Source organism: Molossus molossus, unplaced genomic scaffold (genome assembly GCF_014108415.1).
Source record: "Molossus molossus isolate mMolMol1 unplaced genomic scaffold, mMolMol1.p scaffold_m16_p_3, whole genome shotgun sequence".
Taxonomy (NCBI): domain Eukaryota; kingdom Metazoa; phylum Chordata; class Mammalia; order Chiroptera; family Molossidae; genus Molossus; species Molossus molossus.
The window spans coordinates 63,375,372-63,399,480 of NW_023425366.1; the positions used below are offsets into that span (position 1 = coordinate 63,375,372).

The 24,109-nt window shown below is 36.3% G+C and overlaps 1 protein-coding gene and 1 long non-coding RNA gene across 3 annotated transcripts; one reads left to right on the forward strand and one right to left on the reverse strand.

Annotated features, from left to right (window-relative positions):
• Positions 1 to 973: 973 nt before the first annotated feature.
• On the reverse strand, positions 974 to 15,462 carry ARRDC3 (arrestin domain containing 3). Of its 2 annotated transcripts, none has more exons than XR_004961647.1 (8): positions 14,956 to 15,462; positions 11,005 to 11,086; positions 8,920 to 9,067; positions 7,841 to 7,943; positions 6,545 to 6,801; positions 6,047 to 6,209; positions 5,618 to 5,810; positions 974 to 3,780 (listed from the first exon to the last, which is right to left on the reverse strand). XR_004961647.1 is itself a non-coding variant. In XM_036279040.1 (8 exons), the coding sequence occupies exons 1-8, from the start codon at positions 15,233 to 15,235 to the stop codon at positions 3,724 to 3,726; spliced, it is 1,245 nt and encodes a 414-aa protein (XP_036134933.1). In that variant the 5' UTR covers positions 15,236 to 15,462; the 3' UTR covers positions 974 to 3,723. The 2 variants fall into 2 exon arrangements, 1 of the variants encoding a protein (XP_036134933.1); XM_036279040.1 differs by having other exon boundaries at positions 5,618 to 5,772.
• A 112-nt stretch (positions 15,463 to 15,574) lies between these two features.
• On the forward strand, positions 15,575 to 24,109 carry LOC118641848. The gene is made up of 5 exons (XR_004961661.1): positions 15,575 to 15,686; positions 16,596 to 16,670; positions 20,184 to 20,255; positions 23,316 to 23,421; positions 24,062 to 24,109. It is a non-coding gene; the product is annotated as an uncharacterized LOC118641848 (long non-coding RNA).

Below are 24,109 nucleotides of genomic sequence, written 5' to 3' on the forward strand. Positions count from 1 at the left end.
TCAAAGACATTTCTAGTCTCAGAACAGAACCTAGGTCTCCCATGAGATGTAATTCCTCTCATTACTTCTTGTATTAGGACTTTGTGTAGTTTTTTTTTTTTTTAATTTTAGAAAGAGTAGGGGGAGAGAGACATCTATGTGCGAAACATCAGTAGCCTCCCATACACACCCTGACTTGCGGATCAAAACCTCAATCTGGGTATGTGCCCTGACTGGGAACTGAACTGGCCATCTTCTGGTGTATGGGATGACACTCCAACCAAACTGACTGGCATGGGCAGATTGCTTGCTTTTAATGAACAAAAATGACAGTATACTTCTACGAAATTGATTATAAACATATTTGTGTAAATGTTTCTTTGTAACATGTTTTTATGTGTATATACATTATAGAATATGGGAGAATCATATGGTAAGGTATATACAACTTGCTAGCTCATCCACATATATGTATAAACACTGAAATTCTAAGTATGACTCCAGAAGTACTTCTAATGTTACAAATCACTATAAAATTAGGACAAAGAATGTCTTAATTTATGAAAAAATTTTTCTAAAAAAATTTACTGTTTTAAGTTAGAAAAACTATTTCCATCACATTAGAATATGGTAGATTTTACATTTATGTGCTCTTGAAATACTGGAAATTTGGACATACACAGTGAGAGGGAATTGGTATCTAAGTGAAACTACTTTACCTGGTTAAGTTTGGTTCATATATAAGCAAGTTTTATTACTTAATGACTTATTAAAAACAATACCTACCTATAACAATGACTTATTAAGTAAAACAATAACTAGTATTCAAAATTTCTTTTAAGTCTTCAGTAATTTTCTCTAGTAGAGTCCAGAAACAATTCTTACCAAGGATGGATTAAGAATTTAATTGTAGTGTTAATAGGGTTTGCATGTATGATGAGTTACTAATATGATCAAGATTCAAATAAATCTCCAAACAATTTTACAAAAAAGAAAAAAACAAAACACTTTATTTTTCACAAGGAAGAGCAATAGGAAAAATCAAATCATTTCCCACATATTGTTTTCTTAAAACAGAGCCTACAAGGACATATTCAGCACCAAATAAAAAAGGAAAAAAAAAATAAAATAAAGAGAGCCATAGAGTATAACCTATAAAGCAAACATTTAATATTGCACTTTGTTTTGCTAACATTTTGGATTTTACTTTTCCTAATTGAAAAATCAGGAATCTATCTTGAATACTGGAATACAACTGTGAATCTCACATCTTATGTCAGAAATTGACCAATATTTGGGAAAGAGTAAAGTAATGCCTCTAAATAAAAAAGTAAAGAAATTCTTTAATGGGGAAAATAAAACTTTATTTCATAAAGTTTTATATACTTAGAGTTTTATCACATTTTATTTCGTGACCCAGTGCCAATTACCAGAATATTGGTCATTCTTGCTTTTATGTGTTATGAGTATACGGTGTAAGTATTCCAATACTATGCGTATCAACAATTGTTCCCTAGAAGTTAGACATAAAAAAGAAAAGGGATTTTGACAACATACCCCCCCCCCAACAAAAATGAAACCACCAAATGCCCTTTATGCCAAATATTCCATTAGCTTTTTTGAGGGGGACATTCACAAAATGATTTAACAACAATAAAAAAATATTTCACCCCCATTTCCTTATTATCTAGTATTAGTTTGCTACGGGAGCCCAAACCCTTTAACTGAATCACTTAAAACGCGATTCATTTTTACACTGGGCTTTCTTCACCCTGTCAGCATTTTTCAAACATGAATTGTCTTCCATGTTTTCTTAAAGGCCACTTATGGAAAAGCCTATTTGTTTTATATGAAGCTTTAAGACAGTATTTAACCAGGTCAAGCACCAAGCCAGAGTTACTATTATTTTCAGTCACCTTATTAACTGTGGGGTTAAATGACAGGATAGATGCAACACCCATTTCACATGTATGTTGTAACATCACAGATGCTGATTTTCATTAACATCAGAGCTGAATTCCTTCTAAAATAAGACAATCAATACACCTGGTACCTTGGAAAATGCTGTTTTAAAAGTGTCATAATGAATGCTGGTGTTATTTGTTATGAACCAACTGTAAATTATCTTTAATATAAACTATAACTTACTGATGATGTAATCATTTTCCCTATCCTATCTAAATATACTAAAAGTAAGTGATTTGTCATGTTTAGCAAAATGTTCTTCAGGTAATTGGAAAAAAAATACTTTCATTAAAAAAAACAACACAAAAATATAAAACATTTATTATTCCAGCATACATTCTAGTATTTATAATTTTGAAGTTATATACTTTTAGAATAAACTTGGATTTTCAAGCTCTGTCAAGCTTGAGCAGGATAAGAAATTGATAAATTGAGCTCTCTATTCATAACCTGTATATATATATATGTGTGTATATATATATATGTACATATGTGTGTGTGTGTGTATACACACACACATACACATATTCCTGCTCATTAAAATACTCTGCACCAGCAAAAATGGTTTCCAACATACATGCTTGGAGGTAATTAAGTAACTCTGTATAAAAATAAATGCATTTTCTCCTCCCCTCTGATGACTGGAAAACTTCCATACTTTTAAAAAACACTAAAAGTAACAATAATTTTTAAGAGCAACAGCCCTTAACTCTTTGCTGGTGCCTGCCGTACTGCCTTTCTTACTCCATTCTTAGCTCTTCTAGTTTCTTCTTATGTGTAATGATAAAAAGGGAATGCGGGTGGGTTATCACTTTTGTGTATGTCCCTTTACCAAATTTCCCTCTCCAAAAAGCCAACCAACCAAACAAACAAAATAACTCAACAGTGCAACAAAACACAAAATAGCATTCCAACAGTTTGGCAAGTGATGCGTTCACCTGAGATTAAGTGATTTTAGGCAGTCAGTAACAAAATGCTGCTTTGCTGTAATAGTAGAAAGGCAACAAATTCTTAAAAGAAACCAAGAAGGTATACAATCTTGACAAAGTCTCTTATTAGCTTCCTCCTCTTATCTCTTTTCCCACATTATCTGTTGCGTATCTACTACAGTAGGCTGCAAAACATACAGCAAGAAAGATTGGCTTGAAGGCATTTGATGTTTGTAAATAAATCCACAATAGGATCCAAGCTGAAGAGGTGATACATGGTCAGCCTAGTAGGACAATTCTGAGCATGTGCATACGCAGGTAAAGTCCAGGCTATATTAAATTAAAAAAAAAAAAAAAGTCAGTGCGTTTTTTTCACGTTAAAGTTTTTTTTTTTTTCAAAGCTTTCTTTTGTTCCTTGTTGTGCTGATCACAAACAAGTTTTAAAAGAGTATCAAGAGTCTGGCATAAATGGAAAAAAAAAAGCTGTAGTGACATTGAACCGCACAATGTAAGCATTGAGCATGTGCAAATTTTCAAATCAAAAGAAGGAAATCATCCCTCTTTATAACGTGGTGTCTTGACACACATGACCATAGGCTAAGAAGACTGCTCTTGGTATGTGCCAGTTTTAAAGAAGAAAAGCTTAGATCTTCAAGCATGTTGGAGCAGCCCCAGAATGTTGCTGTAGGCTTCTAAAGCATGATCACTGGTTGTTTCTTGTATTTGCCATTTTTCTGGGCAAAAGTAATTCCACTTCCTCTGAAAACGTGTCTCCAAGATACTTCTCTGTCCTCAGCCAGAAGAGATACAGTTCGGAATCCATATCAACTTGATTTAACCACTTGTTCCTTCAACGAGAGGGGCAGGATGGTCTATCATCTGCTGACTGATCAGGATTTGGATCAATCTAGAAAGAGAAAAAAAATCAAGTTATTTGATAAGGTGTAATAATAGCCAATGACTGAGATTTTGAGTATTAATTGAGAAATCTAATTAGAAAGAACACACACAACCAGCATGAAAGGAAAGGGTACTAGTATTATCTATAAAGTGCCTGATATGCAATTACCAGATTAACAATAAAATTTATAAAAATATGCCTGAAGAGTTCTTTCACAAAAGCTAATGGTTAAATTTTATCAGTGAATGGAGTTTCACTCAGTAGTACTTAAGACTGAAATACACAATGGAAAACATCTTTATAGCAATTATCTCCTTTTGTAAAGTATCCTTTCATCCCTTTATAAAAAAATCAACTCATTTCTTCTGTAGGCTTTAGGAAGAAAGCAGTTGTGAAAACAATGTTCTTGGTGCTATGTGCGGTAGTTAACCCATGGGTATAAAATCTCAGAAAGGGCCCAGAAGTGTTTATCAAGAAATAGTAATGCTGAACCCAAAAGACATAGAGAGGCATCCCACCTTCTCTATCTCTGGAGTGACTTTCATATACACATACATTTAATGAAACTAAATGTATTTTAGTTGCTTCTCAGGTCCAAAGAGAAAGGGCACAGGAAGGCAAATTGTCAATGATTAAAGTGCATCTCATATTAGCTACATCCAAAGGAAAATCGACTCTTCCAGTCATGGTGTTGTTGGGAAGGAGCGGGGAAGAACAATTTGTTGATAGTGAAACAAACCTTTTTATGTCTTATTTGGGACTAATATTTCATTGTAAAATAGCTGTCTAAATTACAGTAACCAAAAGGAAAAAAGCTAATTGTAGTGACTTACAAAATTATTTAGTATTATATTGGTATTGAGGCTAACTTTAAAGCCCCTCAAAACATGTAATAATGTCTATACACATTCCTGAAATTGAAATTGCTGCATTTTCCACCCCTTCCTCTTACTTGCCTTTGCACATGCCTGAACTAACCCTATCTTTTGAGGAGTGCTACTTTTAATCATCTTTCTCAGGGAAGCTCCTCCAATTCCCAAGGCCTAAAAAGCTGCTCCTCAAATGAACTGTGCATTCTTTTCTCATTGTTATGGAATATTTTGCTTCTAAGTTTGTTTTTCTAGCCAGACTATATGAGCTTCTCCCAGGCAAGGGCCATGTTTTATTCACATAGAGCTAATCTGTCACCAATATTAGATGAATAAAAATAATCTAATAGGCCCTGGCCGGTTGCTCAGTGGTTAGGGTGTAGGTCTGCAGACCAAAGAGTCTGCGGGTTAGATCCCCAGCTCTGGTCAGGGTCATGTGGGAGGCAACCAATCGATACGTCTCTCTCACATTGATATTTCTCTCTTTTTCTTTCTCTCTCTCCTCTCCTCCCTTCCTCCCTCCCACACTATCTAGAAAAATCAATGGAATAATATCCTCAGGTGAAGATTAAAAAAAAAAATCTGAGGGTGTAGGCATGTTGTTTAAGATATTACTGCAAGTATGTTATTTTCCCTCATGCCTGAGAATGTTAAAATATGCAAGAAATTGGAAAAAGATGATAAGATAAATTTCATCTATTAAGCAATCCCTGAAAAATGCCAGTTCTACTGATGCTTTAAAATAGAAATTATCCCTTTAACTGGCATTTTGAAAAGCCTGAGGTGAGATCATTATCTTTATTTCCCGACAACAGAAGTGAACAGTCCTACTTCTGGGTCATACTTAGTAAATACTGACAACCCTAAACTTTAATCTATGGTTTTAAATTATGTTTTTCTTTTATTATCATGATAATCAAAACTAACTGTATTTTTTTTAAAAGTCTGCAATGCAAGATAACTAGTCCATTTACCTCTGAATAAAGAGGAGGAGGTAAGAACCGGAACTCCTGGATATAGGCGAACAGTGGTCCTTGAAACGCTCTCTCAAAGTCATCACAAGCACTCACTGGAGCCAGATTGTTCCGCCTTTGTTCCTCTGTGACCACTTCTGCATAACTGGGTGGTGCTGAAGGAAAAAGATACACGCAATTCGAACAGCATGTTCTTATGCATGTCAAAATACACAGAATAGTAGGTATTAAAAAGAAATATCAAGGTAAAATAATAATTACTTGTTTTTTGTTCAAAACTAGGGGGATATATATTTTAAATGTAACATTTGGGGCACATATACTCTTTTCAGGTATAGACAGAAGTTTAATCATAAAATATCAGAAGTAAAATGATGTTCTTGAAAATAATCAGAGATTAAACTTAGATATGCATTATATCAAAATTACCTTCAGGTCTTTCAGGTAGGGATAAACCAAGCCAATTCATATTCATGCTACACTGACTGCTTACACTTGAGGTTCTGCTACCAAATGGATGTAGAGGAATGGTACCGATGACAAGAGGCAAATTAAGAAATAAATCCATAGCTCCAGGAATATCCACATATACCTGAACAGTAAAAGGAGATGCTAAGTTTAGAATGCCAAGTACTATATCCTTTTTAAAAACTAATAACCCAATTTTTATGTTATCTGAGGTCCTCGTTTATTTCATTTACTTATATGCATATGATATATAAGAAAAGTTTATCCATTATGTATAATATTGTATAGTACAATTACATACGTAAGGTAAAATTAATAATTACGATTCAAACCATAGAAAGACATATTTATTTGTATATATCAATTTTGGAATATAAAAGTCAAATCCTGGATGTATGACAAAAAATGATATCCTTATGACTTTAAGACTTAAATAAAACTTCTTAAATTTATACATACCATTAGTGAATATTCCACCCGGATTATACTACAGTCGAGGATTGATGGAGAAACAGGTGGAATTTTCAGCAACTTGCCATTCCATGTCTCTGTCTTTCCAGATGATAAGGAGTCCCCACGCAAGTTAGCCACAAGCTGTTTTACTTCCTTCATTTTCCCTTTGGCATAGAAGGCCTGTGTTTGGTAAATGGCTGCCTTTGGCACTACCATTCGGGAAGAGCAGTTCTCAATCTCAGCAAATATCTGAATTGATTCACCTAGAGAGGGAAAAAAATTTATCTACTGTTAGAAAACAAAACAAAACAAAACCTCTAAAACTAACGTAAACTTAGGGTAATATTAGAAAGTTCAGCAGACTACATGGATACAAGCTATCTGCCTGGCTGGTATGGCTCAGTGGATTGAGCATCGTCCCATGGACTGAGAGGTCCTGCTTTGATTCCCGATCAGGGCACATGTCTGGGTTTTGGGCTCGATACCCAGTGGGGGATGCGCAGGGGGCAGCCAATCGATGTTTCTCTCTCACATCAATGTCTCTCTCTCTCTCCCTTCTTCTCTCTCAAAAAAAAAAAAAAAAAAAAAAAAAAAAAAAATCAATAGAAACATAATTTAAAAAAAGAAAGAGTTGTCATAAGAGTGGCAAGTAATCTAGAGTTATAAAAATGAACTATGCATTTACAGTAGCTCTTTAAAAAAGGAGAGGCCCTGGCTGGGTAGCTAAGTTGGTTAGAGTATTGTTTTTGTTTTTTTTTATCCTCACCCAAGGACATTTTTTCTATTTTTTGTTCAGATAGGGTGTGGGAGGGAGAGAGAGAGAGAGAGAGAGAGAGAGAGAAATATCGATGTGAAAGGGATACGTCGAGTGGCTGCCACCCACACGACCCAACCAGGGCCGGGGACAAACTGCAACCAAGGCACATGCCCTTAGCGGGAACCGAACCTGGGTCTCTCAGGACCGCAGGCCGACGCTCTAACCACTGAGCAAAACCGGCCAGGGCTAGAGTATTGTTCTTATATGCCAAGGTTGTGGGTTTGATACTCAGTCAGCGTACATACAAGAAGCAATCAATGAATGCATAAATAAGTGAAACAACAAATTGTTTCTTTCTTAAAAAAAAAAAAAATTAAAAATGGAGGCTGCGTCCCAATTTATGAAAGAAAACTGGATATGCACAATTTATGTCATTTTACCAAAGAATGCTATATCATGTTTGCATTTAGTAGAAATATAAATTTAAACACAAAAGCTAAGTGAAAAAAGATTGTTTTTTTTGTGGGGATCCACTTCACACATACCTGGGGTATAGCCCTTCCTTTCAATTTTGGCACTTAAGGATATTGGGCCTGAGGTACAGAACCAGCAACAGAGAGTCTTTTCTTTTGTGCCTGCTTGGGGTGACTGTAAGAAATAAATTTAGACAAAAAGATCAATGAGTTGAGAGAGTAATAAAATGTTTTAAAATACAATCTAAATTCTTGGAGAATTTAAAATTAAAAGCAGTGCTGCTTTTTGTTGGTAGCCAATAGCTCTGAATTATATTATTTTTATATTTATATAAGTTTCTATTAAATTAAATAAAAAAGGGTACAGAGTTTAACACCATATTCCACAAACAGTTTTAGCCCACACTATTTATATATACATATATAGTAATTAAAAACCAACCATCCAACCAAACAAAAAAACCCTTTCCACATTCCATTTCAACTGCCTTAAATAAAAATGCAGCTTGGAAAGCAACTTGATTATAAATCCCAAATGCTAACATCTTTGAGAATTGAAAATCAACATGTACAAAAAGGAAACTGTACATTTTAAAAATTAATTCTTATTTGCTTCAAGATGTTATCATTTGTTTAAACCAATTAATGTTTTTGAAGTCAAATTTGAAACTTGTGAAAAAATAAGTTTAAAAAGAATTTCATTTAAAACAAAATTAAAATTTTTTGATGAAAGTGATAATCTCCCCATCATTTGACATCCCTACAATGTAATAATGAAAGCAATACAAATTTTACATTATGATATTTTAAAATTAAGTAATAATGTCTTATAATGATAACTAATACTACTGTTCCTCTTCTACTAAAATTATCCAGGGAACAGATTTATTTTTTGTTACTGCTGTTATCTTCTGAATAAGAGATATTTCATACCATATACTGGTCTTACTTTAAAAATTTATTTAATGTTATTACAGTATCAGAAAATATGATCATATTCTTTATTAGCTTATGTGCCCTTGACTATACTTTAAAAAAAAACCAAAACACTATGAAATTTTAAAATAAAACCATAATTTTAAAATTATAGTAGGTAATTATTCTTTAGTATCGATAAAACAAAAACAATGAAGAACTCAGTCGATTCTTACCAGTAATGAAGGAGTGTTGATATCTATATGTTCAAAGACTGTAAATTCCTTCTTTAATTTTACTGGTAGAAGCCAAGGCCTGTGCAATTCGGCTTTCACCCAATAGCGCACACTGCCATGTCGGCCTTCGAATGAGGTAGCAAGTGGTCTGTGCAGAATATAAAGGTCAATATATTAATCTTATACCTCTTTCTAATAATTACACAGTAGGTCGGCATAGAATTGTTAATCTATTGTACTGTTTATATATCGGTGAGGTATCAAACATATAATTTTTAAAAATTTCCAAAGGGATAAGTCATTGGGGAAAAAACTTGTTTCCAAGTAACAATAGATAGTAGGTAAATATCATAGAAATTTTGCTTTAAAAGCCGGAAGAATACAATTCCTTTAAAGGAGAAGCTACTTCTAATGTTGGTGGCAAAATTATGAAATTTGGAAATGAACAATTCTTGAAAAGGTCAAGAATTTAATCTAAAAATAAAGTTAAGAATGGTTTAACTATTCCTATTGAGAAATTATAGATACTGTTTAAACATTCAGACCAAATTCCCCATAGTGCTCCACTATTCATTTGCTAGGAATTATATCTCTTTTTATAGCAACTAATTAAGAAGATCTAGAAAGGGCCTAGAATAGTTATTATAGTTTCAAACATTTCACATTTCATAAAGTCCACTGAAATACTAAAAAACTTTTGTATTTCCTAGTTTCCTCACTCATGTTCTCTTTTGGGCCATGTTTTCTAACTTTATTCTAGTTAAAATGAAAAAGCAACATTTCTATTGACCTGTATCAAGGGAATCAGAACTTCCAACTTTGCTAGATTTTATTACTTGTGAAAGATTTTATTTTAGTGAACTTAGTCACTTTCTCATAATTTCATTAGAAAAATGCCCAATGTTCAGTTATTTACAAGGCCGAGTGCCAACTTAGATTAGTCTGAGTAGTAGTATTTTACAAAATTTTTTTGGCATTTAGATTCTTGCATAAACTTGTATAGTATAGAACAGAGATATAAAATGCAATATTATGCTACTCTTTTAGAGTTGATTTTAAATGAATGCTTTACAGATATGATTTAAAAGTATGTATTAAATTACCTCCATCCTTTGAAAATAATCAGGCCCAGTATTAGTCTTATCGTATTCACAGACTTAAAACATATTTCTCTCAGAAAGTAGATTAGGGCACTATATATATTTAAAATGATTTTCTTAAGTAATATGATAAATAGGATACTGAAAAACACCATTTATAAACTCTATCCACAGAAAACAACTCAGGACTAGAATGAATGAAAATATAGAATTATGTACATTTGGCAATTGATAAATTCTTCTGTAATGTAAGTTTATCCTCCAAAACAATGAGCAGATGTGCCACTTTGCATGTCATAGTATGTTAAAGGCATCGTTTAAAAAAATATTATAATCTCTTCTAACAATCTTTTATTACATTAAGACTATACCACTTTTCTTCTTCCTTTCCTACTAGATCCCAATCTTTACACTAAGGTATCTATGATGGATGTTTCCTTTAAGTCCAGGTCATAATATCCCTTGTGTGACCTTCTCAATTGCTTTTTGCACAGGAGCTATTGAATTCATATCCAAAGACCATCGCTTTTAAAGTTAGAATATTCCTAATTATGTTTATTTTTTTAGCATACTGCTGCTGTTTAACATTAGCAGAAAAGACAGACTGCTGAATATTTACAAATTACTTATGAGAGACTTATTAGGTTTTACCTTTTCTGCTAATGCCAACTGATGATAAACTAAGCATACAGTGCTTAATTATTTGACTAGCACCTTACAAGTCACTTGTGTTAAATGAAATACTATTCAAGTTTTTAAAATGTCATAAATCTTGAGGCAGAGTATTAAGAATTAAGTTTTGCTTTCTATAATTTTGCCACACTACATTATACAATAGCGTTTTTTTAGTACACTGTTTTCCTTTAGCAAGATGCAGTAATGAAAAGGGTTTTTTTTTTTTAACTAAAAATATTTAAACTTAGAATACTGTTAATTTGAAAAGAATGGATGTCTATGAAAAGTGCTTGTTACTTTTAATACTTACGTCTGTGGAAGCTCGAAACTGAATGCATATTCATGCCTTCCTGAAGGAATAGTGTTGAAGCCTTCTTCGGAATTATCATCATCTAAAACAAAGAAAAACAAAAAAAACCCGTCATTAAACCTTTACACACTCTTCATGCTGGTGTGGTCATATAATTAAGGACACACATTTTAGAGTCTGAGAGATCTAAGTCATAATTCCAACCTCATCACTTCTCTGGCTAAAGTAAAAATCCTGTCTTTAGTTGCCTTATCTGTAAAATGGGAATAATTAATACTTTTACCCCCATAGGCATCGTTAAATGAAAAATGACCTGGACTTTAAGGCCTCTGTATCTAATGCTTAACTAAAGATTCAGATTTCAAAAATCTCATGGTAAGGTGTTCTCTACCTAAATTCAATTATTTCCTTGAATTTATCATATTATAACTATATAAAATGAAAACTGTTCAAGTAAATCTTTAAAAATATCAGTTGATATACATTTGAGTGTTACAATTATAAAAGCATTAGAAAACTGTCAAATAGATGTTGGAGCTAAAAAAAAACACACAAAGCAAAACCCTAGTGATTTTAATGTCAGTTTCATAGTTAAAAATATAAATTCTTTATTGTACCTAAAATTAGTTAACACTCTGTCCCAGCAACAGCTAAAATCTGCACACATGTAAAGAACACATACCAGGTGCAAAAGGTGCCTGCTAACTGGGCAACAACACTGCCTACCCACATCCCTGAATAATGAACTGGGCTGTTTCCAATTGCTTGAAAAAGGAATGACCTTCCACTTTAGAAACCAATTTCTTTTGCCCAACTACATTATTTAATGTCTCCAAAATATATTAACTAAGAAAAAAAAAAAGTGAGGGGGGGTAGGATTCTGGATTTTTAAAATGATTTTTTTAGTGTTCTGACCAGATAACATAGTTCCATCAATGTCTTATTTAGGTAATATTTCGGTGTAGAAGTCCTTATCATTAGCAGACCTTTATCATGAAAGCTGATGAAACTGGTATTATTCAACTTTCCCTCACCACAGTACTGCACACACACAGAAAACGTGACGCTCCCCTTATAAAAAAGAAAAATGCGCCCAGATGTGGATACTTTTATCCTCAAACCACGAGGATTCGTTTTTGCCTTAGTGCTATTTTCCTCGTCCCCTGTGCAAATCCTCTGCGCGGGGATCAGCACCAAGAACTGGCTGGTGAGTTGGGGGCCATTTAAATTCGCTGCCCTCGAAAGCACCCAAAGTTTGCCTCCCGCTCCCTTTCTTCCCGGCTCGCTCCCTTTTTGTGCCAGCTCAGCAGTCTCATCGAGGCGAGCGGCGGCGGCGGCCGCGCCGTGGTAAACAAGTGCTGGGCTGTCAATCAAGAACTAGACCGGAGCAGGAGCGGACCGGCCTAAACCGGCGCGAGCAGATCCCAGCCGGCCCGCTCGCGCGCCGCCGTCGCCCGCGCGCCCCGCTATACATACGGCATACGTCGCCGGCGCTCGCGCTCGCGCCCGCGCAGCCTAGCCTGCTGGGCCGGGGGCGGGGCCACCGCGCCGCGGCGCTTCCGCTTTCCACGCCCCAGCCGGTGACCGGTTCGATCTGGCTCGGGCCACCCTGACACCTTCACAGTGCGGTGATGGAAACTGGGGCGCCCCGGGAGACAATGGGCGGGGGAGGGAATACTCGCCGAGCCCCCCACCCAGTTTTTGGTGTTACTCCCACTTTTCCTTCCCTTCCTGCCCAGCCTTTGCGCTCTCTCCTTAGGTCAAATCCAGGCAGTCGGTCTGATGCCTACGTAGGTCGGGGGACGCTTTATTTTAGCGAAGGAAAAACAAGCCTGCACAGAAGATGCCTGACATCTTCCACTGCAAAAACAGGAAACCAGGGTCCTGCGGGCCCTGTCCACCCAAGTTCCCTCCGAATAGGATCGTCAGCTAAAGTTGCGCCCAGCGCCATTCGGCACCTGTAAGGCCAGCAGGAGCTTCACGCATCTTCTCTTTCGACACCCGGAATCATTTATTTCGGGGCCCCAACAGGCCACCGTGGGGCGACATAACGTGATGTGACAGGGCCCTGGGCACTTCCAGAAGCCCGGGAGGGACGCCGCGTAGGGGCGGGGGCGACCGCTCAGGAGGGACCTTTACCGGCGCACGCCGGTTCCAAGCCTCGCCCCAACCGGCGCGACCCACTCTCCCCACCCGCACGCGCCCAATCCAATCAGAGCCTGGCATCGCCTTAGCAACAGGCTAACAAACCCGGCTCCGCCTATCGCTGGTCGCTCGGGGCGGGTCTCAGTTACCAGGCTAGTTTGAGAGGTCCCAGTTTTAAGTCATTGAAACTATTCCAGGCTAAGAGCTGGTCCACGCTTTGCAGGGGTTGAGGGGTTTTTCGTGAGGTTTCAAGGCACATAGTTTATTTCACCATGAAACCATGGAGCAACTAATAAAATTGTGTGTGTCCCCATAAGTCGTTATTCTTCAGTCTCAACTCTAAAAAACCACTGTTTCTTTTCACCATTTTGTATAAAGCTGCAATATCCAGAAAGGTTCAAACAAACTCATGTGTCTGCTTTTCAACAAATACGACCACTGTCATTAGGCATTATCGCTTCTTATCAGGGTTACTGCTTGGAGAGAAACTAGAAATTATGTCAGGATGCAAATTACCTATGTGTAACTGAAAAACCTAACTAAGGAATTAATTTCATCTTAATATTTAAAAAATTAGTGAATTAATACTGTAACTGAAAGCATCCTTCATTTCTACACTTGCTTGGGTTCAATTAGCAATTAATTCCTCAGGCATGTGCATATTTTAATATTAAAAATGAAGGTAAAAATGTGTTCTACTTTTTGAAAATGCACATTTCAACTAAATATTGCATTAAAAAGGAGAAGTACAAAATTACATAACCAGTTTTAACACTATATTCTTCTTGGTCTAGGAATTAAGTCATCGCCACCACCTGACGCGTGCAACCAATCTGCTGAGAGCTGAACAAGCGCCCCTCCTCACCACCCCCCAGAACTGGTCCGAAACAGGATTGAACCGCTTCTAACAAAGGGTGGAAACTTAGAAAAACAAGCTTAGAGTCTTCTATATTTTCACAATGTAACGATTTAAACAATAGATTGGAAATCTCAGGACCCTTTCAACGTTTGACAAGCCTTCATCTCCCTTTTCTAACCCAAAATCAAATCCAATGTGCCGAATACTTTTCAATTTCATTTGACTGGTGTGGGTTTCATTGAATGCACATTTCAAAGTTAGGCATGATGTTCGGAAAGGAAAATTACCCGAATTGGCTTCTAAAACGGATTTGAAACCTATCAGAATGATAGATAATGTCCATTAAAATAGAGAATGATTGATACAAATTTCTAAAGAAACTGGAAAGAATAGGGAAAAAACACGTGGGGTGTTGATACCATATGTCAAAATAAGCCACAGAAACCCTTTATCAAAGAACAATGATCAATTCTTTAAAGTCTTTTGCGTGTCAGTATTAAAAATGAAATACATCTATAAACCCACCTAAAGGTGTTATTTACTGATTGAAGCTTAGTTTTTAAGACTGCAGAGTACAAGGAGAAAAATCTAACATTAGACTGCAGCTTTTCGCAATTCAGTTGAAAACATTAGTGAAATTATTGAATTGGGTTTAGGCAGAATTTAAGTAAGGTGCAAATGGATGGCAAGTGCGTATGGCACAGACCAAGCCGGGTATGGAGGTAGTTGAGTAAGTGCAGTTTGCAGTCACTTTGCAGATGCCTGCATGCATTACGACTTAACACACGATGAATGTCAAGGAGAATCCACATCTTCCAACTTTGCTAAGCTTTTATCAAACTGCTATGTGTTATGCTAGTAGTAGAATTATATTAATTCAGAAATATTAAAAGGTACATTCCCGAAGAAAACAGGTTTAATAATTTCCGAATAATATAAAAACTTACCTCTTTCGTATCCAATTAAGATGTCTTTATGGTTGAAATATTCTACTTCTTCAGTGTAATTCTGTGTATAGGCAGTATTGGAGCCGGCGTTTCTAGATTCGGTCCAGCGTACTTTCGCATGTCCTCTTGCATGAATTTTAAGAGATTTTACTCTGATTTCCCCAGTAACTTCTAAATTCACCCTTCCTGAGACTGTATCCCCACTAGAATACACAGGGACATTGCTGTCATTAAGACAGTCAAAGCTTATTGTCAAACTCTTTACCTTTCCCAGCACCATGTTTATAACAAAATCTATAAAAATATAATGTAAGACAAAAAAGTCAAGATCACATATAAAATGTGATCTTCACTTAACACTGATCGATGTCTTTGCCGTGGAAAAAGCTTCCAGGCAAGATCAGTGATTCTTTACAAATAGTTCATTGAGATTTCTTAAAAAGTCAGGGCAGCAGAGAGGCTACTGCGCCGCGCTCCTGCTAGTCTCAGTGGTCTCCTTACAAAGACGGGCGGCTGGAGGCTGCCAGCTCACTTTAAGAGCAGCTTTGTGAAAAACAACCCCAGTGCGCATGCGCACGCCGCGGCTGCTGCTGCCCGCCCTCCCTGCGCGCCCCCTCCCGCGCCGGGCTCGCTCCCTCGCTCGCGGGTACAGTAGGTGTACAGCTCGGGGAGAAGACACTGGGGCTGCCGGGAGGCTGAACCTGACTTCTCTTCATTGTGGGCTCCTATTGGTAGGCAGGCTACCGTAAACCCTCGACGTGCAGTCTGGAGCCCCTTATGAACACACTCTATTTAAAGATAATGGCATAGGGGGGCAGTGGGGGACAAGGATAGGATGGGGAGCTGTTTACAAAGCCAAGTAAGGATAAACTGCTGACTGACCAGCCCTAAGAATGCTTTACGGGCACTGCGGGGTTTTGGCCGCTGCCTGGCTGGGAAGAGGAAAAAGTGATGTGTGAAGAGAGATGGGGGCAGGGGAATAACCGGTTGGGCAAACGACTGGTTGCTGAGCATAATCTAACAAATTTCAAAAGAAAACGTAATAAAACCAGACAAGAAGTAATGTTCTCCAACAAGAGCAGTCTTGGGTTGGATTTTGGGGGCGGGGGGGGGGAGGTGGCAAAGGGTGGGGAACCTGTGCTTTGCCGGCAGGGTGGAAATGAACTCATTTGAGGCCAAAGGAACCTTAAAAGAAGACTATAAAGAGCATGGAAGAGAAACAAGCATAATTTAATCAGTAGGTTTTGCTTTCTCCTCAAGTACTTTCTCTTCCATCTCTTAATTAGATAGCAACGAAAACCAACCAAGTTGTTTGCATGATGACACTAGGGGGAAGAAAGGCTTGACCACTTCCTCGAAGGAAGAAAAAGTCCTATTTTAAATCACCACCTACGGCTAGATTTGCAGGGTATGACATGATTATAACTCCTGTGTCCAGAGGATTAAGAATAGAGTTCGGCCTAAAAAAGTACCACCTTATAAAAGGCAGCATGACATAGTGTTTTAGCTGACATAATGTTTAAAATAAGATGGGAAAATCTTTGTTAGAGATAAGTGAAGCTTATAACATGTTTTTTAAAAAGCATGATTTGGTTTATAAATATGGTTTAATTCTGTAAAACTCTAATTTTCATTTTCAGCCTTGGACTCTTCAACATCTGTTTCTCTCTCTCTTGGTTGACACCTGGTGTAATTCTCATACATCTTAAAGGCAGGTACATTTGTCTGTTTTGAAAGTTTTGGGAACAAATGGTAATGCATTCATAAAATTACATTGAAATTGAGAGCATAACAGCATAAACTTATCTAGACTTTTGCAATCAACAGACCTACTTATTAGAGAAATATAGAAAGAAAAAATATGAATCTGGATATATATGTATATATCCAAATGTACTTTGAAGATTTTTGGCTGTCCATGTCTAAAACATTTTAGATTCTTTTGTGCCATATATTTGGTTAGGTTGAACCTATGACTCACAATAAACAACTCATTGGGGCTTGCTGTTTTTCTTTTTTGAAAGAAATGAAATTTTATTTAGTTGGATTTTAGTTGACAGTGCAATATCTTGGACTGAACAGCATTATATGAAGGTATAAATATGCAAAATAGTTGGACAGTTAATGGGCAGGCCATTTATTTTTGATAGACTTAGATGGTTATGCACGAAACTGAATTTTTGTGCTTGAGTGGAGAAAATAGTCTCTCACTTTTTTTTTCTCTCTCTCTTGGTTGACACCTGGTGGAGATTCTAGTTAAAGTACTTGGGATCTTGTACAACTTTGGTAACAGATACTCCTTGGGTTTTTTCGCCACCTAGTGGTAAAAGTGGTGAATTTGCTAAAATGTCAGCTTCTCAGCCTTGGGTCAAATGATATTGATTCAGCAGTCAAATGACTTTGAGCAAGGAATACATTTAAAAGTGTGGTACACAATGAGGTGTTCATTACTAAATTTGTCTTAAATTAAATATTAGTGAAAAATGGCTGAGTTCTTCAGAATTTTTAGTAACATTTTGCCAGCTGAAATATAACTTATTTCTGAAAAAAAAATCAGTTTATATTATTTAAAAATTTTTTTTGCAATTTTTATTAAGTTATTTTTGTTAAACAGATGTTTTTCCTTTTCCCCTCTAGACACCCTCCTCCCAGTCCGCCCCACTCCCCCAGCATTGTTGTCTATGTCCATTGGTTACACATACATGCATATAAGTTCTTTGGTTTATCTCATCTGTCCTCCCCCACCTCCTCCTCTGAGGTTTGTCAGTCTGAACCATACTCCTTTCTATGTCTCTGAGTCTATTTTGTTCATTAGCTTATTTTGTTCATTATATTCTACAAATAAGTGAGATCATGTGGTATTTGTCTTTCTCTGATTGGCTTTTTTCACTTAGCATAATGCTCTCCAGGTCCCTCCATGTTGTCTCAAAGGATAAGAAATCTCTCTTTCTTAGAGCTGCATAGTGTTCCATTGTGTACATGTACCACTGCTTTTTTATCCACTCATCTACTGATGGACACGGGCTGTTTCCAGATCTTAGCCATTGTAAATAGTGCTGCTATGAACATAGGGGTACATATATTCTTTCTGATAGGTGTTTCCGGCTTCTTAGGGTATATTCCTAGAAGTGGGATCACTGGGTCAAATGGCAGATCAATTTTTAATTTTTTGAAGAAACACCATAGTGTTTTCCACAGTGGTTGCTCCAGTCTGCGTTCCCACCAGCAGTGTACTAGAGTCCCCTTTTCTCCACACCCTCCCCAACACTTGTTCTTTGATGATTTGTTGATAGCAGTCATTCGGGTAGGTGTGAGGTGATACCTCATAGTCCTTTTAATTTGCATCTTTCTGGTGATTAGTGACGTTGAGCATTTCTTCATATGTCTCTTGGCCATTTGTATGACCTTTTTGGAGAGGTGTCTGTTTAGGTCCTCTGCCCATTTTTTAATTGTGTTCTTTGTCTTCCTTTTGTTGAGTTATATGAGCACTCTATATATTTTGGAAATTAACCCCTTATCTGATATATTGTTGGCAAGTATGCTCTCCCATATAGTGGGTTTTCTTTCCATTTTGTTTGTTTGTTTCTTTTGTTGTGCAGAAGCTTTTTAGTTTGATATAGTCCCATGTATTAATTTTTTTCTTTGTTTCTCTAGCCTTAGGCATATCAGTGAAAATTCTGCTGCGTATAATGTCTGAAATGTTGTTGCCTACATTTTCTTGTAGGATTTTTATGGATTCATGAGTCACATTTAAGTCTTTTATCCATTTTGAGTTTATTCTTGTGTATGGTGTAAGTTGGTCGTCTAGCTTCAATTTTTTGCATGTAGCTGTCCAATTTTCCCAACACCATTTATTACAGAGGCTGTCTTTACTTCATTGTATGCTCTTGCTACTTCTGTCAAATATTAGTTGGGCTTAATATCTTGGGTCACTTTCCAGGTTCTCAAGAATCATCTGTTTAAATAAACTAGAATTAAATTTAAACAAAAAGATTCCTAAGATATTTACTTGAGTTTAGAAAGTTGTTTTAGCACATTAAAGGATTCATCCCTTTCATTATCTTAAATTATTTTTTTAGTTTGAAGCTTTTAGGATATAATAAATCAGTGTTTGTTATTTATTTTGCTATTTATCTGTATTGTCTTTTTAATGTGTCTTCCTAAACACTTTAATAACTAACAGTTGCCTAGAAATTTTTATCCCCTATAATTTTCACTTAAGATCCTACTCACCCTAATAAATTACCTTTTTCTTTTTGGATTTGGTTATGTGACTCAACTTTCTTAAGTGCCTAAACTTGAATTTACTTCCTTTTGTTTTCTTTCTATTTATTCAAATTATGAAAACACCAGAAACAAACAAACAACACTGGTGCCTCCAAATCCTTGTTTATATCTTTATTTCTAAAAGGGAAAAAAAAGACTATATTTTGAATGTTTTCTCTTGTGACTTTTATAACCTCCTCTTTAAAGACTCCTTGTCTAAATATCTATCCTTTAGACAGCTCCACATGCTGTACTGTAGCTGTTCATTATCTTGGGCTTCTGGACTTGCTTCACTGGGCCCTTACTGTGTTGTTCATTAAATGTAAGCTATTCAAGTTTACCACCAAGGATCTTTCCTAGTGCACCCCAGCCTACGTCTCATATGCCACCTCCTACTCATCTGCTAACTCTCTACACTACTGTCAAGTACATCTTCTGTCCCCTTTGTTAGCTGTCTCACTGTTGCCAATGTGCAGTTACAAGCTGCTTTCTGTGCCCAGAACAACATCCTACTGCTGTGTCATCTTCTTTCCCTTCTTCTAACCCCTACACCAGATTCGGTTGGCACAACTTAATAAAATTCCAACTGGGTAGAATAAGTAACCTCCCTCCCCTTTCTATAGCTTTTTTGGAGCTTGAATAGAAGTCTCTTCTTATGGTATTTGATTCTTGGATTTTTAATTCAATGGCTGTACCACTGCCAAGTTTGGAGTTTTTCACCTATTATATCAAAAACACTCAGTTGTTATAAATAAAAAAGGAAGTCATCTCAACTGAAAGTTTTGGTGTATGACTGTAAGAAAAACCATACCAGTAGTCAGAATCTGTTTCTTAAATAAAAATGTGAAATCCATGCTCAATTCTTATTTTAAGTAATACTTGACAGATAGGCTTGAGTGCTGTAGAAGTAAGGGAGATTTTTTTAGTTTGTTTGTTTTTTAAATCTTAATTCTGTATTTCAGGATTTTGTAACTCTGACTTAACTCTTTAACATCTTCAGAATGTAACAAATTTGACTTTGGTGTGGAGACCAGGTAAGCTTTGCTATAGTATTAGCAAAATGAGTAAGACTTGTTTTTTTATATTTTATAATTAATTACATGATATGTTTGTTGCATTCTTCATACTTAATAGACATTTAAATGTGTTGTGGATTTTGTGAGAAAGTTCAGTACCAAATTTGGTTTCTGTTCTTCCTCATTAAAAAAATAGTGTGATATGTGTCATGTGAATATCATTTAATCTTTTATCTTTGATTTCTTGACTTGAAGTGCCCTGGCTGGGTGGCTCAGTTGGTTGGAATGTTGTCCCATACACCAAGAGGTTGTAGGTTTGATTTCTGGTCAGGGCAAGTGCCAGAGGCAGCAGATCAATGTTTCTTTCTCACATCGTTGTTTCTGTCTCTCTCTCCCCTACATCCCCCTTCCTCTCTCTAAAAATCAATACAAACATATCATTGAGTGAGGATGAAACAAAGATGTAAGTAAAATCATTTATAATTCTACTATCCACTCAGAGATATACCACTGTCTACATTTGGGTACGTTTCCATCTGGGTGTATAAGTAGGAAAGAAGAGCATTACTACTTAAGCTATGGCAATGGTTTTATCATGGAGATTCTTCCACTACAGATTTGATTAGTTCCTCCAAGGGATAGTCTCTTGAATGGATCTATAACATTTATAGCCTGCTAACTTAAATGAATTGGTAATAGGTGTATAGGACATTTATTCTTCTAGGATCAAGTGGCATTGGGCCTATAAGAAGGGTCAGAAATGCTAAATTTCTTTTCTAAACTATTTTATGACTTTTCACCAGGTAAAACTTTATGTAACAAGGGCAAAGGCATTCTAATTGTAATAACTAATATCTTCTTCATGGATATTGAGTTTTAGTGGCAAAGTGTAATATAAGGAATCAGTTCTCAGTTTTTTAATATCAAATTCATATTTGGCTAACAAATTTTACATTTGATATCTTACTTGGAGAATGTTGTCCTTCCATTCATCTATATTTTCTCTATTGATGAAGAGAATATTATTATAAATGATTAAAAAAAAAAATACCCAGACTTGTTATTTACTGCCACTGCCTTCTTAATACTGTTTATTGGAAGCACTATTCAAGGGTCTTCCCTCTAAGGTTAAGGTTAGTTTTATTTACTGTTCTTAATTATCATCCTTATGTTATCATGACTTAAAAATTGTAGGAGAGAATTATTACTTCTCATCATTTGTAATCTCAGCTCAGTTTTACTGTTTTTCCTGTTGTTGGTGAATTTTACTTGCTACCACATTGAAGAAGTAGTTATGATGAAGGAAGTGTTTGTTCAGGAAAAGCTGTAAGGAAGAGAGACAATTTAAGTTTCAAAGTTTGCTGAGGACTCTGAGGACCCACTGCCTCCAGAATTTTAAGTGTTTCAAATGAACTTTTGTTTCCGGCAGGAAACAGGTTAGGTAGTAGCTAAACCTTAAAATCACATATTTAACCTATGATCTAGTAAATTCACATTTGGATAATCGCAGTTGGTTTTATAGTTGTTATTTAGCATACGTTTCTTTATTTCATGCATAAACTACTTAAATCAATACATTTTAGTGGAATCATGAAGCAACTGAAAATGTATGCCTCAAATTGATATAACATTTTTGTAGTTATGTATAAATTTTAAATTATTTTATTGCAGAGAATCTGATAGAAAGAAATTTAATGCTGTCCAGCCAGTGTGGCTCAGTGGTTGAGTGTCGACCCATGCACCAAGTGGTTGCCAGTTCGATTCCTAGTCAGGGCACATGCCCAGGTTGTGGGCCAAATCCCCAGTGGAGGGCATGCAGGAGGCGCCCAGTCAGTGTTCTCTCTCATCGATGTTTCTATCTCTCTCTCCCTCTCCCTTCTCTCTCTAAAATCAATAAAGAAAAAAATTTAAAAAAATAAAGAAACTTAATTCTTTAATATTTTGGACTTTGAAACATAATGAAGAGTTTTATGGGGATGGAGGTACCCATATACAGAACAAAATAGCCAAAGTAAGCAACTAATTTACAAATTAAAATAAGATTGTCTATCTTGGTCTTTAGAAAGTGGGAGTAAGGTTTTAATAAAGCCAAATAGTCTTTTATTTATTTATTTTAAAAATTTTGCTTTTCAGTATTGATTTTGTAGAGAGAGGGAGAGAGAGGTAGAAACATCAATAAGAGAGATCATCAATTGGCCACTTCCTGCGTGCCCTTGCTGGGGATTTGGCCCAGAACCTGGACATGTCCCCTGACCAGGAATTGAACTGGTGACATCTTGGTGCATGGGTCGATGCTTAACCACTGAGCAACACCAGCCGGGCTAATCTTTTATTTTTTAAAAAATGTTTAATCCTCATCTGAGGATATGTTTTTTATTGATTCTAGAGAGACGAAAAGAGAGGAGGGAGAGAGAAACATTGATGTAAGAGAGAAACACTGGTTGTTTGCCTCCTGTACGAGCCTCTGACCATGGCAACCTGGAAATGTGCCCTGACTGGAATTGAACCTGTGATCCTTCTGTGTCCAGGATGACGCTCTAACCAACTGAGCCACACCAGCCAGGGCACCAAAATAGTTTTATAGGGTGTGGGTTAGAAACAAAATTTGGAAGCTAGAATAGATACCATTTTACATAATAATTTTGTTGTCCAAATCATACCTTTTACATAACTCTTAGAAATAAGGAATGCTTTATTTCTATCAGCAGGCTACTTGATTAGTGAGAAGTCTTTTAACTTTAATTTTTCATATGGTATTATTATTTTTGCTATTATTTAGATCTGTTTTGGTGTAACATGGAAGAAGCCCTTAGAAAAGTGAATGTATAAGAAGAAACTGAGTTGCGCCCTGCCCCCTCCCTTAGGTCTTTCTGCAAATGAAGGAGTCACTTTATAGACAAATAGCTAATGGGAGGAGGTTGTGGAAGACTGATTGTAAAATAGAGTCATGATGCTAAAGAGGATAATGTGTGAAAGAACAAAGGCCATACCATTTTTTCTAGCACTAGCCTTTCTCATCTGCACAAACCTCAATACTTTAGTATTCTAATCACATTTTTTTTCTGTCTGTCTCTGCAGTGATGTTCACTCCAAATGAAATTAAATGTTGGCCATTGGCTCATGGTGGCCAGTCGTTGGAGGACAAAGCTGGTTAAATTAACTGCATAAAATCACAAAATCAAAGGTAAGAAAGACCCTCAGAGAGTAGTGTGAGAGTAAGGGATATATCCTCTGGAGAGTGTGGGAACAGAGAAAGATGAGAGGAGAGTTATGGTGGACAGAGAGTCCGGAGAGTCCTCAGTGGTTAGGCTTATTTTCAAAGAGTGGGCATGGTACAGGCATGTCTAGTAATGACAGGAAGTAAAGAAGACTTTTTGGGGGATTGGGAAGTCTGGCTGATAACAGAAGATGGGAGGAGGGGGTCAAGGTTGATGGGATGAGGCATTTTTTTTTTCTTATGGGTGTATAGGACTTGTATAAATTAGCTTCGAAGTCCAGAAACCACCAGCTTGTACACTTAAGTGGGGTGTGTGTGTTTGAGTGAGAAAAAGATCCTCATTATAACACCTGGAATACCAGTATATTTTAATATAATTATTACTTTATAGCCTTTTTTTTTGCTCATTATCTTATTTGGTCCTGTCAACAGCCCTATGAGGTAATGCTGTTATAGTATATCCATTATATAAACAAGGAAACAAATTTAGAGTGATTAAATAACTCGACCAATTTCATGCATCTAGTAACAGGTGGTGCCAGCTGAACCTGTGCTCTTTTTTTTCCCCCTAAATCACAAGATTTTAATTAATTTATTTTTGTTACAGATGTTTCTCCTTTTTCCCCATTGACACCCTCCTCCTGTTCCTGTCCTC

Bases quoted from the DNA above. Each gene is read 5' to 3' on its own strand.
- ARRDC3 (XM_036279040.1), bottom strand. From the start codon at position 15,235: ATGGTGCTGGGAAAGGTAAAGAGTTTGACAATAAGCTTTGACTGTCTT. The intron at 9,068-11,004 runs GTAAGTATTAAA...TATTCTGCACAG, and splicing joins AGTTTCGAGCTTCCACAGAC to ACCACTTGCTACCTCATTCG. The intron at 6,802-7,840 runs GTATGTGTGAAG...TTCCCTCTCTAG, and splicing joins AAGGAAGGGCTATACCCCAG to GTGAATCAATTCAGATATTT.